Source organism: Erythrolamprus reginae, chromosome 2 (genome assembly GCF_031021105.1).
Source record: "Erythrolamprus reginae isolate rEryReg1 chromosome 2, rEryReg1.hap1, whole genome shotgun sequence".
In the NCBI taxonomy this organism is placed as follows: domain Eukaryota; kingdom Metazoa; phylum Chordata; class Lepidosauria; order Squamata; family Dipsadidae; genus Erythrolamprus; species Erythrolamprus reginae.
Genome location: NC_091951.1, coordinates 41,984,992 through 42,003,015, shown reverse-complemented (window position 1 = coordinate 42,003,015; position 18,024 = coordinate 41,984,992). Strand labels below are relative to the sequence as shown.

The 18,024-nt window shown below is 39.4% G+C and overlaps 1 protein-coding gene across 1 annotated transcript; it reads left to right on the top strand.

The window, feature by feature from the left end:
• The first annotated feature begins 5,865 nt into the window (after nt 1–5,865).
• LOC139160239 (uncharacterized) lies at nt 5,866–13,269 on the top strand. The gene is made up of 3 exons (XM_070737911.1): nt 5,866–7,263; nt 10,191–10,317; nt 11,453–13,269. The coding sequence occupies exons 1-3, from the start codon at nt 6,409–6,411 to the stop codon at nt 12,976–12,978; spliced, it is 2,508 nt and encodes an 835-aa protein (XP_070594012.1). The 5' UTR covers nt 5,866–6,408; the 3' UTR covers nt 12,979–13,269.
• The last annotated feature ends 4,755 nt before the right edge of the window (nt 13,270–18,024 follow it).

The window sequence follows — 18,024 nt, the reverse complement described above, 5'->3', positions numbered from 1 at the left end:
TTCTGAAACAGAATGGCTGTGACCTATAGGTATATAATATAACCCATGGGGACCATTTAGAAGCCAGCTTCACAAGGCTCACTTGAGTTATAATAATAATAATAAACATTTATTTATAACGCCCTTTTAACAAAGGGCATGACAGCAAGCCATGTACAACTAACAAAGACAGACAGTAGGCCATACACACACTTACTTAAAACACAACTAATAAAACCACAAACCTTGTTAAAAACCATTCCCAACCTCTCCAATGTCCTCCCCTCTTGCTGATCCCCAGAACAAGGATATTTCAATCTGCTGAATCAAAGAGGAATGTCTTTAGTATATTATTATTATTATTATTATTATTATTATTATTATTATTATTATTATTTATTAGATTTGTATGCCGCCCCTCTCCGTAGACTCGGGGCGGCTCACAGCATACAATAAAACAATTCATGATAAATCTAATAGATTTCAAAAACATTTAAAAACCCCATTATTAAACCAGACATACACACATACCATACATAAATTGTATAGGCCCCGGGGGAGGCGGGGGAAATGCCTCAATTCCCTCATGCCTGATGGCAGAGGTGGGTTTTAAGAAGTTTACAGAAGGCAAGGAGGGTGGGGGCAGTTCTAATCTCCGGGGGGAGCTGGTTCCAGAGAGTCGGGGCCGCCACAGAGAAGGCTCTTCCCCTGGGACCCGCCAGACGACATTGTTTAGTCGACGGGACCCGGAGAAGGCCAACTCTGTGGGACCTAATCGGTCGCTGGGATTCGTGCGGCAGAAGGCGGTCCCGGAGATTTTCTGGGGCAACGGAGAAAATTCTCCCCTACCCAAAGCTCTAAGGGAAGACTGTTCCACAGACATGGGGCCAGATCTTGAAAGGCCCACCATTTTGATGTTGCTGTATGTGTCTGTGGGACAGTCAACCAGCCCTTCCCTGCTGAATGTAAGTCCCGTGATGGTATGTACCAAGATAAATAGGTTGCCAAGTAATTTGGGGTGTTTGAGCGCAGGGCCTTAAATACCATCACTAGCAATTTAAATTGGGCCTGGGCTTGAATTGGCAACCAATGTAGCGATCTATGTGAGGCCTACACTTGGGGAGGTTTAGAACCACCCGAACGGCACTGTTTTGGACCAGAGATAATGGACACAGTGACCAAGATGGCAAGCCTACAAATAAGCTATTACAATAGTCTAAATGTGAGTTAAACCGGACTTACTTTCTGGAATCCCAACTTCCAGAAATCCCAGCCGACATATTGCCTGGCCTATTCAGGGATCTGAATATCTGTAGGCCCGATATTTATGGAAGGCATCAGGCCCAAACAGCTGAGGTAAAATATTTATGGCACTTTAGTTGAAAAGGAAAACAATTGGGGGTATGGAAAGAGATTTGTAAGATTAGACAGGGTGGAAAGTAAGTGCCCTTACTCAGATGTTCGAGTAAGGGCACTTACCCCTCCTCCCCCCCAAAAAACATTTTGTGGTACAGTGTTCCCTCGATTTTCGCGGGTTCAAACTTCGCGGAAAGTCTATACCACGGTTTTTCAAAAATATTAATTAAAAAATACTTTGCGGGTTTTTTTCCCTATACCATGGTTTTTCCCACCCGATGACGTCATATGTCATCGCCAAACTTTAGTCTGCCTTTAATAAATATTTTTTAAAATAAACTTTAATAAATAAACTTGGTGAGTAATAATCTGAATGGTTGTTAAGGGAATGGAAAATTGCAATTTAGGGGTTTAATGTGTTAAGGGAAGGCTTGTGATACTGTTCATAGCGAAAAATAGTGTATTTACTTCCGCATCTCTACTTCGCGGAAATTCAACTTTCGCGGGCAGTCTCAGAACGCATCCCCCGCGAAAAGTGAGGGAACACTGTATTCAGCTAAATTTGGCCATTACAAGTGAAACCAATGGATTGCAGATTTTTAAGACTAGCAAAATTAAGACTAGCTGCCATTCAGTGTGATGGTCTATAGCGTTTGTTGGCTTTAGAAATGATTTAGATCAGGGGGTCTCCAATTTTGGCAAATTTAAGCCTGACAGACTTCAACTCCCAGAATTCCCCAGCCGGGAAAGTTGACTGATGAATTATGGGAGTTGAAGTCCGCAAGGCTTAAAGTTGCCAAGGTTGGAGACCCCTGATCTAGACATCTTCACCTGAGGATTGGAGATTGTAAATTATCTCATTTATTTTGCTGAATTCCAAAGTTACTGACAGAATTGGGTGTGGGGTAGTGTTGTCTTGCCCCTCATGGCAGGCTTTCTAGAAGCTTCTGTATATCCATTGTGGGAATGGAGGAGTTAGTTTAGCTAGAACTATGGTCTGGTCCAGCAGAGGTGTTGTGCTCAATCATATGGCAGGTTTGGAGTTTTAATACATTCCCAACCAAGTTGACTGAAAGAAATACCTGAGGGTGAGGGAAAGAGTAGGGTTGGGCAGAATTGAGATATGGGTGGTGTTACAATTTCCCTCTTGGTTTTTTTGGCAAGTTAGGACAACTGTAGCCTCTTCATTTTTCTGGTAAGTGGTCCACCTGGAAGACACCAGTCCTCGTTATCACTGAGCAAATGACATTGAAGTCACAAAAGTCTGCGGAGAGGGGCGGCATACAAATCTAAATAATAAATAAATAAATAAATAAATAAATAAATAAATAATAAATACAAGTTGTAATCTTCATCACCTTCATACTGTAATTGCATCTCCAGAGATGGTATATCCTCCAGTTGATTCAATAATTGCAATGATAATCAACTCTTTTCTCAATTGTTCTATCAAATCCAAAGCACTAGGCAAAAATTACCAAGATGGTGTTCATCCTCTTTGTACTCCTGTCAATTTTGGGGTGATGGGCAGATGACAGACATGTCTGTACCTGCAGTTCTGCGAGTAGGGTCTGTGAAAGGTGTGCCATAAAGTGAACACCCTCCCCCCCCCGTCCCCCGTCTCACACTATTCAGTTTGGAATAAAATGAGCCATTTTGGTCAGCATGTCCACCACCAAAATGATTGTGGGGCTCTTTGAAGGGGGCAACTCAGTTATGAAGTTTGGTGAGACCGGCCCTCAGGGTGTTTCCGGTCTGGGTCGTAGCTGCAGGAAACCAGAGGGCACACCAGTAGCATATCTGGCCTGTCGATAGATCCTACACAATACCACGTATCCCAACACATCATGCTGGAGTTGTGGCCACCAAAACATTCTGCAGCATTTTGAAAATCCTGAAGTGACCTGAAGAGAGACAAGAAAGAAAAGAAAGAGAAGGAAGGAAGGAGGGAAGAAGGAAGGAAAGAAAAGAAAAAAAGAAAGGAAGGAAGAAAGAAAGAAAAAGAAAGAAAGAACGAGGCCAATTCAAGAAGGGGTGCATAGGAAGGGTGTGGAGGAAAGAAAGAAAGGAAGGGTGTGAAGGGGAAAAAGTAAGAAAGAAAGAGAAAGAAAGCAAAATAGAAAGAAAGAAAGAGAAAGAAAGCAAAATAGAAAGAAAGAAAGAAAGAAAGAAAGGGAGGGAGGAGAGAAAGAGTGAATGAGTGAGTGAGGGAGTGAAAAAGGAGAGGAAGGAAGGACCACCAACCCTGGCACTAGATGCATCTTTAAAGGATGCTTTCAAACAGCACTGCAACCGAGGTCATCTAGTCCAGCCCACTGCTTCAGCAGAAGACCTTATATCATCTTGGTTATTTTGGTGCCTCTAACACAGAGGAGACACTCCCAGAAAAGGGAAGGAATTTACTAGGCAAAGTTGCCATGCAGAGGAAGGCAAAGATATGACAACAATTGAGCCCAAATTTTTGGTTGCTAAGCAGGAGCATTGTTAAAATTAGCTTCTACTCACTCAATCCACCCTCCAACAGTGGATGTCAATCACTGTGGCCCAGATTTGAGAATTTGAGAGCAAAGGCATGCCGGATTACTGGTAATTGACACAGAAGGAAGGGAAGGGTAAAGGTACCCCTCGACTTACTGTGTGTCCACCATTGACCCTTGAATCTCCATTGCAAAGCGAGACAGCTGTTCAGTGAGCTTTTATCCACTTTATGACCAGTTTTGCCACCATTGTTAAGCAGGTAGTTGCAGCTCTTAAGTAAGTCACATGGTCATTAAGCGAATCTGGCTTGCCCATGGACTTCCTTGGTCAGGTCGCAAAAGAAGATCACATGACTCTGGGAAACTGAGAGGTCATAAGTAAGAATCAATTGCCAAGCATCTGAATTTGTGCCACCTGAACATGAAGATTTTAAAATTGAGCAATCTCAGGCACTCTCCAATCTAAAATTCAGGATCCTTTGAATATTCAAAGGAAAGGTGCTAGAAAGTTATTTACATATTGCATGGTTAAATCCAGATGTACTGTATTTAATAAATCACAAATTAACCGATTTTGTACAAAAGTATGGTTTACTAACCACAGTCACTAAACCAAAAAAGAAAATTCATTTTGGGTTTGGGCAATACGTGATCCTATAACAATAATAATAGCAACAGAGTTGGAAGGGACCTTGGAGGTCTTCTAGTCCAACCCCCTGCTTAGGCAGGAAACCCTACACTACTTCAAACACATGGTTATCCAACATATTCTTAAAAACCTCCAGTTTTGGAGCATTCACAACTTCTGGAGGCAAGCTGTTCCACTGATTAATTGTTCTAACTGTCAGGAAATTTCTCCTTAGACTAAGTTACTTCTCTTCTTGTTTAGTTTCCACCCAATAGCTTCTTGTTCCACCCTCAGGTGCTTTGGAGAATAGTTTTGACTCCCACCTCTTTTATTTTTATTTATTTATTTGTTTTGTCAAGTACGTATTGGTGGTATACAGAGATATAATAATATTTATATACATGATACTAGTAAAAGAAGAAGAGAAAAATTAGGACGTAACGGAAGGCAAACTGGTGCACTTATGCACGCCCCTGACTGACCTCTTAGGAATCGGGAAATGTCAACAGTGGGTAGTCTAAGGGTAAAGTTTTTGGGATTAGGTGATGATACTACAGAGTCTGGTAATGTTCCATGCATCAACTACTTGGTTACTAAAACTGAGGTGGCACAGTGGGTAGAGTGCAGTACTGTAGGCCACTAAAGCTGACTGCTAGATCTGCAGGTCAGCAGTTCAAATCTCATCACCGGCTCAAGGTTGACTCAGCCTTCCATCCTTCTGAGGTGGGTAAAATGAGGACCTGGATTGTGGGGGCAATAGGCTGGCTCTGTTTAAAAAGTGCTATTGCTAACATGTTGTAAGTCGCCCTGAGTTTAAGGAGAAGGGTAGCATCAAAAAATCAATCAATCAATCAATCAAACAAACACACACACACACACACTCACATACATACATAGTCAGTCCTATTTCCTGCAGTCGAGTTGTATGTGTTGTGTGCTCTTCTGTTGTTGCAGTTGAAGCTGAAGTAGTCATTTGACAAGAACATTGTAGCAGATGATTTTATGGGCTATGCTTAGATCGTGTTTACAGCGACACTTTGTGGCAACTCCTGAGATATTGGAACATTGCTATCATGTCTACCCTGGTCCTTCTTTTCATTAAACTACCCATGCCCAGTTCTTGCAACCGTTCTTCATATGTTTTAGCCTCTAGTTTCCTAAACAGTCCTAAACAGGCTTATGCAACATAATCTTTCCCAAAAATGAAAGGCTGAAGGTCCAAGGATCTGTTCAAAGGTAAATGTGTACAATTACAGAGTATCCCCACAAGGAGGCTCTTTAAACCAAATAACCTGCCACATTTTCCTTCAAGCACAGGTTAACTTCCAGTCGCTCCTATACACTATTCACGGCTGGATAGGCAACACCCACAGGATGAGACTTCCGCTGTGATGCCTTTAAAATGGAAGGGGGCGTGGCCAAGCAGGGCATCTCCGGTTGTTCAGCTAATCACGGTAGATTCGGATGGGAATGAGAACTGCAAGGAGGACCGCTAGCCAGATCTCGTCTCCTCATTTCCAAATAGAATTTAAAGCGCCAGACTCGTGATATTAAAGTAACGTTACGGGGAAGGAGAATAACTGACACGCGACGAGGAAGACTGCGTGGAAAGGTCGTGGCAACTTCTTTTGTGCTCTGCAAGGAACCAGGTGCCAACTTACAGACCTGGTTCAGCTGTCAACCTGGGGAAAAAATGGGAGCAGCATGATTGATGTTCGCCGCTGAGGGGGGAAACGGGAAAGCCCTAGCGGACCAAAGGGAAGCCTTTCATTCTTCGGTAACTATTCAAAAAAAAATAAATCTTCCCTCACATTTGAATTTTTCTCTCCGGAAGAGCCATCTGTACACGTCATTGTAGCAAGGGATTTCTTTCATTGCATGCCTGGTTTCTTCTGTTTTTATCTCTTGCCTTGTTGTAAAAGCCATTGCCTCTGCTAGTCGACATAGACAAGGTGTGTCATTGTGAAAATGTCCTTGCAATATATCAAGGATGACAAAGGTAAGGATCAGCTGCTTTACAAAGGATATCTGTATAAGAAAGTGCGTGCAAGTGGGAACAAAACATTTTGGAAGTGTGCTGAATACTACAAATACTGTTGTACGGGAAGGGCTCACACAAGCCACAACCAAGTTATAAAGTCTTTGCCACACCTTCATCCTCCCACCAGGATGCCAGCAGAAGCTGATCAAGGGCCAAATGGCATGAAAAACATCAACACGGGCTCAGAATCAGTCCCTAAAATGAATACAGCAAGTTGTAATGCATTGTCACATGATCGAACCAAGAAATGGCATACAAACCATCCAAGTCAGACAATACAGCGTTTGAGAGCATGTTTAAAGGCAACCCGGCAACCTTCATCTAATTTACGGGAACCCATCACTGCTGGTGAAACAACTATTAAAGAGCCAATGATACCATCTGCTTTAACATCTCCTGGCTTTCATGAGTTCATCGACAGCTCTATGGACAGAACTTACCTGCCAAACCCTTCTCTGTGTAAGGAGAAATATGCTCTGAACTCATCTTCGATCCAGGCTATTCGGGAAGCTGGTCGACAGCGATTCCGCCAATCCACCCTCCCACCTGGAGAAACTCTGCAGGAGATTCTATCCAGGCTGAGTAGCACAGCTGTGCAGTGGCTCTGTCCTCAGGAACACAGCAAGGATCAGATTGTGGACATGGTCATCCTGGAGCAATTTCTCAATGTGCTTCCAGCAGACATGCAGATGTGGCTGAAAGCCCAGGAGCCAGGTAGCAGCAAAGAGGCCGTTCGGCTGGCTATGGCCTATCATAAGCAGGAACCCGTCAAGCCCATTCAGGTGCTGGGAAATGGGGATGTATTGGAATGACCTTATCTTTGGAATGTAAAGCTGTCAATGTAGTTGATATATTAAACAAGCGCTGGAAGTTCTGGTGATGCCCTTAGTGTTCCTGAATTTACAGGGAGCATTGCAGGCAGTTGTGAATGGGGAAAAATGTCAGGGCTCTCTGTCCAGAGAGCTTCAATGCTGTAATTTTCTAGAACATCCCTAAGGAAGTATTTTGAAAAGAAGGGGAGGGATCTGGTGATTACAGGGAATTTATTTGAGGTCTGCAGCTTAAGGAAGGAAAAGGCTTTATCCCGAGTAAAATACTCAGCAAAGCAAGGGATGACTCATCTATCTTTTAAAATAGCCAGCCTTAATTTGCTGGCAGACTCTCTATGATTTCTTCATTTAGCAATTGGGGAGAGTGAAAGTCGCTTTAGAATGCATATATTGCAAAGAAAGGTTTTTATGCTGCTTCTTTTATTGCTCTCAAAGGCCCATGTATATGGGAAAAAGAAAACACTTTCTGACCATATGTTGATACAGGCTAATCGGTAGATTGTAGATTCATGCACAGATTATGCTGCCTACTTGTAATCTGGTTGTATAACCAACATGGATGCTATGGATTTGGCATCTTTGCTGATACGTAAAAGGTGGGGTCTTTTATTAATGGCATGCAATAAAAAGATTGGCCTCAATCCTCAGCTTTTCCGTAAATGTGTAGTTCTACAGTAATTGTCATCAAATGTTCAGTATTTTTGCAAAGAAATATGCAGCAAGATGCTAAAATTTGGAATAGTGGACGAAGATCTGGAGCTAAAATAAGAATTCAGTAAAATAAGTATTGGAACGAATATATCATATGCTGTAAGCCGCCCCGAGTCCTCAGAGAGGGGCGGGATATAAATCAAATTAATAATAACAACAACAACAACAACAACAATAATAATAATAGATAAACATATACATATTCCCATGTATAAATGGCAAATTGCCAGGCTGTTTTAGGTTAGCATTTGGGCAGAGAAAGAAATATATCTATATCTATATATTAAAACCTGATAATTTTTCCTCCATTTACATAACAGTTATAAGTTTTCTCATTCTTACTTAGCAAGAAAAATATATAAACAAATATTTCAGGAAATCTCTAATAATCATATAGACCCAACATCTAATGATAATATACACTGCTCAAAAAAATATAGGGAACACTCAAAGAACACATCCTAGATCTGAATGAATGAAATATTCTCATTGAATACTTTGTTCTGTACAAAGTTGAATGTGCACAACAGCATGTGAAATTGATTGTCAATCTGTTGCTTCCTAAGTGGACAATTCGATTTCACAGAAGTTTGATTTACTTGGAGTTATATTGTGTTGTTTAAGTGTTCCCTATATTTTTTTGAGCAGTATATATTTAAAAAATGAACAAAGAACAAATCCCTCTGTTAACCACCTGTTATTGTACTGTAGAAAGTCCACAAATGGCTTCCAGTCTCTTACAATGGACAATCTTGTCCATTGTTTGATTATTAACTTGATTGGGTTTATAATTTATTAAGAATACACCAGATGTTTTTCTTCTAGTGTATTCTTAACAAATTATGAACATGATCAAGTCAATAATCTTGATGTAGAATTCTAAAGTCAAACGGGCTGATTCTGGTCATTAGTACATATGGTCCAGAACTCCTTTTTCCAAGTAGCACTAACTCTCTAGTAACTTAGTTTTTGTCATGGTTGTTGAGTGAATCACTGCAGTGATTAATTGAATAACATGGTTGTTAAGCGAATCTGGCTTCCCCATTGACTTTGCTCATTGAAAGCCAGCTCAGAAAGTCATAGGTGACAATGCTTACCAATGCCAATTCTGATCCCAATTGTGTCCTAAGTCAAGGACTATCTGCATTCACTATCACAGTGCCTCTAAAATTTAGAGCAGTGTTTCCCAACCTTGGCAACTTGGAGATATTTGGACTTCAACTCCCAGAATCCCCCAGCCAGCGAATGCTGGCTGGGGAATTCTGGGAGTTGAAGTCCAAATATCTCCAAGTTGCCAAGGTTGGGAAACACTGATTTAGAGCAATACTTTCCAAACCTTTTCCTTCATTACTCAAAACCACTTATTAAGAAGTCTTAAGGAACTACCGGTCATAAGTCCTTTCCTTCAGTAACCGTCTTGGCTTCAAATGGTTACTGAAAGAATGGTCATAACTCAACTAAACATATTATGAAACAATGTTATTGAAGGATTATATGTCATTTCAACAAATTTCCATTAGGAATTACATCAATTTTCATCTTAATGCGAATCCTTTGGAAAATGTTTTGAATATATTTTAGTACACGTGGTAAAAAATAATTTAAATATCCTTATTGTAGTAATGGGTTTATGTGTCATTATCCAAAGAAAAATACTTTTGATTCATTTTTTGGGGGTAATTTACCCAGATTTCAGAAGTGCAGATTTAGAGAATCCATTTAGCTGTTATAGTTAATAGCTGTTGCTAGACTTGTAATCCATAAATGGTTAAATCCTTTCTTTGAGCCATCCAAACCAGTTGCAAATTATGGCATTTTTTTCCTGAAACAAAACCAGAGGCTGGAGAAAAGAATTTTATGTGTGAGTTACATCAGTGAAGTGGATAATTGTCTAGATGGCAGCAGAATCAATTTGGGGAATATGAATTTTTTACTTTTCATATTGATAATTTGTCATTGTTATTGTCAGTGTGCATTTCATATCTTGCCATCCAATAATCATGTGTGGTACATTGCTTATTCCCCTCATACAAATTGGGAATAAAATTGCACTTGACCTGGGTAATCAAAGAAATTGAGGATAGTGTGGATCTTTGATCACTAATCCCACCTCAAAGTCTTTGCAGAATATCATGCAATCAATAGACTAATCCCTCTGATTATTTTAGGATATGATAACCTTTGAAGATGTATCTATTCATTTCACTGAGGAAGAATGGACTCTACTCGACCATAAAGAAAAAAACCTTTATTGGAATGTCATGCATCAAAATTACGATAATGTAGCCTGCCTGGGTAAGAATTCTGAGGAAATCCTAGAACAGAGGTCTTCTGCAGATTAAAAATACTAAGACAACTTGTTACTTTTTAGATCTTTGGTCTACAATTCCCAGAGAATAGATATAGAGATAGAATAGAATAGAACAGAATAGAAATAGAATAGAATAGAATTCTTTATTGGCCAAGTGTGATTGGACACACAAGGAATTTGTCTTTGGTGCACATGCTCTCAGTGTTCATAAAAGAAAAGATCTTACCAGGGTCAAGTAACTGGAGCCAAAGGCCAAAACATTTGAAAGGCTCAGATTAATTTAGCTTGGAACTATGCTAAATTCTGATGTAAGAAGATATTATCGGAGTTTATCCAAAAATGTTTTAATTAGCTAGTGGTGTCACAAATCTTTGCATGCTGTCTTGAGCTTCTTCGATTAATGACAGGCTACAAGTAGTCCTGATTTTTGACTGGTGCAGAATTTCAAAGTTATAACAGACCTCCCCAGAAGTATTTATGGCCTAATTCCAAGAGCCATCCTGACCCACATAGTCACATGACTATATTTCAGGCACTCTGCAACCAGCCCACATTTATGGCCATTTGCAGCTTTACATGGTCATATGACCACATTTTATAACATTTTTTACCAAAAACCAGCATTTACTTTCAAACCAGCCCATAGCAAACAATCGGTTTGATTAATTACTGTGGCGGTTGCTTTATAATTGCCACATTTGCTTAATGACTACCGCTGCAAAAAAAGGACATATAATCAGGTCACCCGTGTGAGTTGACCCATTTTATGACCATCATGACTTGGAATCATAATGGACAGGCTCTATTACAGTCATAAGTTAAGGATTACCTGTACACAGCTTAATATAAAAAAGTGAGCTAAAATATTATTTGGTTGCATACAAAGAGCAAGTGTAACCATCCAGAATACCTGAGGATAAGTTATGGTAGTGTACAAATTTAATAAAATAAAATAATAAAGAAATTCTACCCATGGGTAAAATTTTTCATATACTTGGAATGCAAACCTTTTATAAAATTCCCATATTTAACATTATGATTAATTTATTGAAACAGAGTTTTCACTGCAAACAAATATTGATGGGCTTAAGGAATATTTTGGTTGTTTCTTTCCTTTAGCAAGCAATCAGATCAAAGGAAAAAGCCACGAGGAAGACTCTTTGCAGGAAGTCTTTGAACCAGCAGTGGAGTGGTTGGAAAAATCCAAGGAGACAGTTTTTCAACATCCTGAACAAAAGTTGAATAGCAACTGCTTGACAAACCAGCAAAAGAAAACCATGGAGAAAGAAGAAATATTCACTGTTTCTGAAAGAAATGTGATGGGACCCGATAGAGACATCATTCTAGGCCCTGAAGTAGGGCTGCAGAGTCAATGCATACATATTGATTATGGAGAAGCTGGTCCATCTACAATACCTATCAATGATCAGAAAAGCCTGAATGAGGAAGATCTAACAAACTCATATGGAATATCCAGTAAGATACATCCGCAGAATTTTAAGCAGAATTTAATCAGAGAGGGACAGATTGATACTGAAAGGCAACAGAAAGATAAATTTTACGGAGGACAGTGGAGAAATCCAATCCACCATGAAACTAGAACAAGTTGGAATGCGGAATGTGTAACCATTGATGATACAGAACAAACTGAACCTCTGATGCTCGACAGTCAGAGAGATTTTAGATATGGAGATAAATCATTGGAAACGATTATGGAAATAATCTCTCTAAGTACTGATTCAGATCCAGTGCTCAGTTGCTCAAAAATTTGTTCTGCTGAATTGAATGAAGGTACAGATTTGGATGGTGAAAACCAGAAGATTCTGGAAATTGGTCTGGTTAATAGTTCAGTAAATGAAGGAGGGCTGGAGAAACTCAGTTCTTGGGGAAGTGTTTTACAGGAACCAGCAACACAAATTCCTCGTTCAGATGTTCAACGAGACTTGGAAGTACAGTACAGATACGCCCGTCATTGCAATGAAGATGACACTTCCAAAATCAGCCTTGGGGGTCAGTTGATTACCTGTCCTAAGTATGAGCATTTTAATTCTTTCAAACAGTATGCCTGTTCCAATCCCGAGGAAATCATCAGTAGCCTTTCAGCTTTAATAAAACGCCGGAGAGTGGACAAAAAATATTTTGGCAGGAGAAATTTGAAATTCCAATCTAGAACTCACAGAAGAAATAATCTCCAGAAAAGCTTGATTAGGCACAACTGGTGGCACTTGAAACAAAACAGAAGCTGGCTTCTTGAATCAGGAGTTACTCCTAAACGGTTCCCAAAATACGATCCTGTAACACTGAACAGCCAAATGGGTGAAGCTTTGTACCTGGCTGTGCAAATCCTAAGGAGGTTTTCTGCAACTGGGTTTTTCTCTTCGAATCCCGCCCAAATGGAGCAACAGGAGAGATCTTTCCCTCTTCCCTTTCTAGACAAAATGGCGGCTGAACCTACCTTAAGCCAGGTAATGACTGTGCTGCAGCAGGTGGCTGCTAATATCGCAGAAATCAAGGCGGCCATCTCCAGCCTGCATTCCACTGTAACTAGCCTCCAGAGTGGGTCTTTCCCTGAGTGTATAGTTGAAGCCGAAGGTGGGATTTCTGATTTGAAAGACCCCTCCCCAAATACCAAAGCAGTCTTGTAATGATATTAAAGCCAGTAAATTCAAACAGGTGGGAAAATTCATACAGGTCAATGTAAGAGTTAAATTGTGGTTGCAAAAGGTGAAAATTCTCCACATCTCTCCCCAATTTATGGATTGGGAGACTTATGAAGAAAAGATTCAATCCCCAAACTGGCAGAATGTAGTGTTATAGAGCTGGAAGCATCCGTTTCTGGAAGTAACATTTATTTATAGTAAAATTTGTAGGAAATTTTTCAAAACTGCAAAAAGAAGTAGCAGTGATCATAGTAATAAAATGAAGTGTTTTTTGTGTCCGTGCATTGATGGCTGAGCATGGGAAAAGGAGATTTAAAGCAATTTGCTGTAATACCCACGTTCAGAAACGAACAGGATAACCTCTCACTCATCTTCTATCATGCAAATCATAATATGGTGAGGAATATCTGTCAGAAAAATTTCCTCTGGGGAAAGATTATGCAAGTAGAGAGAAGCAAAATAATGGTTTCTAAATTTTTTAGAAAGAAGGGAAGAAAGAAAAGCTTTTATAATATGCATTATGTAACAGGAGGGAATTGTCTCTCTTCTTAGCTCACTCCATATAACTTTCTTTTAAGCATAATGTTCTTGCAGAACCAAAATGCTTTTGAAAATAGGATTCTATCTCTGTATTTTGAGGCACACAAATACATTGTTTTGAGTGTGCCCTTCTATGCACTCTTACTTGTGAATAAGCACTATGGTTACTGGGATTTATTTTTTTGTAAACATGCATTATTATTCATGTTTAAAATTCCAACATGAAATCAGAAAGAAGGCTCAGTAATTGGTGGGGCAGGAGAGAAACATGCTTCTCGGCTTCTCCATTGTGTATCTAAGCCCTCAGCTTCTTCATCTCAGAGGTTTTACCATATATTATGTGTTGTGAGTGGTCCCCGACCAACCCAGTTATAAAGATTCCCTTAAACTGAACTCAATCCCTGAGTATTAGAAAGGTGCTACCAAATGGTGCGTTCTTGCCTTCTTCTGTGATATGTCTGAGGAGAAATTTCCTGACAGAACAATTATTCAGCGGAGCAGCTTGCCTGCAGAAGTTGTGAATGCTTCAACACTGGACGTTTTAAGGAAGATGTTGGATAACAATTTTTCTGAAGTGGTGTAGGGTTTCCTGCCTAAGCAGGGGGTTGGATTAGAAGACCTCCAAGATCCCTTCCAACTCCGTTATTATATTTGTTCCACTTCCCAGCCTAGATCAGATCCCTGGAATCTTTGGTGGTCTTCCATCCAAGCATCATAGTTAAATGCAGCCATTTTGCTAAAGGAATAAACTCTATGGGTAAATCTGATGTGTAGTTCAGCAGTGACCGAGTAAATCCACCTCTTTATGGGAATCCTACAAGCAGGCCAAGACTTAAAAGAAAGAGTCCTCTCTCAGAATTTGTCTCCATAACTTGAGAAAACTTCCTTTGGCCAGAATGGTTCCATTTAGGAAATACGTCTTTATTGGTTCCTCTTCATAAATGTGTCAAAACCCCTTTGAATTCCAGCTAGGCGGCCTCTGAGCAGACACCTCATTGGTTGAACAACGTAACCCCGCGTTTCTCAGAGCTTGGCTCTTGAGTGAATGTTTTTCGTTTGGTAATATGAATACTTAGAGAAAGTAAGAGGGACTTTTTTATATATAAAATGTGACTTCCCATTTATTTATTTATTATTTGATTGATTTATTGATTTATATGCCACAGCCACAGTAGATACCGCCTCCAGAGACATGTGCCTGGCTCTGATTATTCTCAGAGTCAGCCAAGGAAGGGTTTACTACCCCCAGGGATTCTGAATGATTATAATGGGTTAATTTTAAACTTTGTTGATTTGGGGGGCTGCTGCTTTTATAGTAGTGTTTTATAACACTTGAGTGTTAACGCATTTTAGCTATTCCTTTCTTAATGTATATTTTGATGCCTCCATATTTAATTTGGTGATTTTAAAGTAAAAAGGTAAACAGTAGGGTATCCAAGTTAATATATACTGCTCAAAAAAATAAAGGGAATACTCAAATAACACATCCTAGATCTGAATGAATGAAACATTATTGAATACTTTGTTCTGTACTAAGTTGAATGTGCACAACAGCATGTAAAATTGATTGTCCATCAGTGTTGCTTCCTAAGTGGACAGTTTAATTTCACAGAGGTTTGATTTGCTTAGAGTTATATTGTGTTGTTTAAGTGTTCCTTTTATTTTTTTTTGAGTAGTGTACTTTGGCTGAGCAAATCTGAATTTCAATGCTTGGATAATAACATGGATGACAGAATGACAGGCTAGAATGAAAAGTGCAAAACATCCCAGTGATGAACTGTTTCTTTATTACTACCGAAACAGCCCCATATCAGCACGTCTATAAATTTAATAGCTGGGAAAAGTAGATTTTCAACAGTGTGATACCAGGAGTGAAATTCAGCAGGTTCTGATATGTTCTGGAGAACCGGTAGTGGAAAATTTGAGCAGTTTGGAGAACTACAAATACCACCTCTAGCTGGCCCCAGAGTGGGGTAGGAATGGAGATTTTGCAGTATCCTTCCCTTTCTTTCTTTCTTTCTTTCTTTCTCTCTCTCCCCCTTCCTTCCTTCCTTCCCATTTCTTAAAAAAAAATCAGTCTAGGACAAAATGATTCAGGTAGTTCTCATTTAGCGACTGCCTCATGCAGCAACCCTTTGCCGTCACAACAGTAATGGGAAAGTAACTTTACAACAAAACCTTACATTTATGCCCTTCACAGGTCTGTAAAGCAAAGGAAAGCTGAAGAAGGATCATAGACATAATCAGTTTCATTTAGCAACTGTATTGCTTAACAACCAAGCTGCCAGTCCCAATTGTGGTTGCTAAAGACTTACCATACTTAGCACTTTATTAATAATAAGAGTTGCTGCCTAGTAACAGCCAGATCTCTTGACCGAGTCTCTTGGAACCATCTGGGAAGAATGCTGAGTCAAGTACTGTTGTAGCAGTGCTGAATTGTGTCTTTGTTATTGCATCATTTAGAATTAGATAGTAATTAGTAATTATTCTTACTGGGACAGGCTGGGAGCTCAGGAAACTACATTTTACTATCACCAAAATGTATCTGCATTTTTTTCTGACCCTAAATGATTTCTTACTTTCTTATTCCTTGAAACTATGTTTGTCTCTCTTAACACATTAAAATGTACTGTATTTCTAATCTGATTATGTGTCCCATGCTCAAACCCTGTTTTCTCCTTTGCTAGTTATCTTGGCCTTTCATTTTAAACCATCAGATCAATCATTATTTTAATCATATTTATTTGCTATACGTGCATTCGCTTATCTGAAATAAACAAAAACTCACCAAATAATAAGGATTCTCATTCATTTGGATTCTCATTCATTTCATTCTTAACTATCCATCCATGTCAGTTAGCAAAATATATTTCCCAAATTTGTCCCTGTTTCTATGCATTTCTCCAACAACCTTGATTATGTGCCATTAAGTCATTGTCAGGTCTTAGTGACCATGTAGACAGACGTTCTCCAGAATAATCTGGTCTTCCAATTCATACCCCTCTTACATATTTTAGCTTTTTCCTTCATAATTAAATTGAAATTAAATCTTCAATCCCCTGGGTATATTCATCAATGCCATGCACATGTATTCCATCCTTCCATAAACATATCTATTACCTTCCTTTCATTTGTTTGATTTCCTTTATTATTTGAACCTCCTTATCACTTTGCTGTCTTGCATTCCATGTTACAATCTTCCATATGCCATGGTTGTCATTGGAACATATTGATCTATATGACCTACATGGCTTTGGGCAATCAAGGCTTTATAATATTATGTTTTTCAGAAGACAGAAAAAATGGAGACCAAGTAATAGTCTTAGTCCCACCCATTCTAAATGCAGCATTCCCTAATGATGATAAGAACAGCAAGTTCAGGCACTTTGTGGCCAGATTACCACAAAGCCCAGTTTTGTCTCATGTGTGTTCCTACTATCATAGGCCAGAAAAAGTCTGTAATCTATAATGTTCTACAAAATATTAGTTTTTAAAGATACCAATAATTATGTCCATGAAATGTTCCTTTGATTCATTATTTACAGTAATAATCGTACATCAAAAGCAAGGTGTTTACTCTATGGATTACGGAATAAAGAATAGTGGATACCATTATATTGTGTTGGATTGAATTTCTTTCAGATTGGGATTCTTTTGGGCCCCATCAGAGGTGGGCTTCTTATAATTTAATAACTGGTTCATCTGATGCAGAAATGAAAATGTGCTTGCGCATGGCTTCAAACCCACGGTGATTTCCTGCGCATGGCTTCCAGCACACCTCATGGGTAGCCACAGTGAGTAGAGCGGGCGAGGCGTGGAAATCAGCTGGGCTGCGTGGTTGGAGCAAGCGAGCCAGGGAGTGAGATATATAAGACCGGATAGCGGAGGAGAAGGCCCATCTGGTGGTTAGAACAGCCAGTTTCCTTGAACCGGTCAGAACTGGCAGCAGCCTACCTCTGGACCTTATCTGTTCCAGCACTTTCTATATCCAGACTTCCTCTCCAGTTTAGAACAGACCTTTGCTAGGCAGAATCCAGTAGGAATTTATTGTCCGTCTCCAGATTTGGGGAGAACAAACTTACTTTTCAGATCAGGTAAGAAGTTGCACAAGGCAACGTGAAGAATACAGTCTTGTTGTTTGAGTGTTCTCATCATTGACTCAGGAAAGGCTAGTTTTTGCATATCGGAATAAATTACTTTGGCTCAAAAAAACCTCATGGTTTTCTAAACTTCAAAAGAAGGCATAAACGCAATGCTAAAATGTTAGTATCACCTTATTTAGATGTTAGTAATAAATCCTAAAATTTTACATAACAAAGCAACTTCATAGTTACTGATGATGAATGAGGGAAGCATAGATGATCCCATCAACATTTAGTAAAGAATTTTCTTGCTTTGCTGTTTTTCTTAATTTCTGATAGGAAAACTGGATTAGATATTTATTTTTATTTTATTTGAATATATTAGCTGCAATGGATTCTGATGGATTTT

Coding starts and splice junctions, on each gene's coding strand:
- LOC139160239 (XM_070737911.1), top strand. CDS start 6,409: ATGTCCTTGCAATATATCAAGGATGACAAAGGTAAGGATCAGCTGCTT. Junction 7,264..10,190: donor AACCCGTCAAGCCCATTCAG/GTGCTGGGAAAT, acceptor TGATTATTTTAG/GATATGATAACCTTTGAAGA. Junction 10,318..11,452: donor CGATAATGTAGCCTGCCTGG/GTAAGAATTCTG, acceptor TCTTTCCTTTAG/CAAGCAATCAGATCAAAGGA.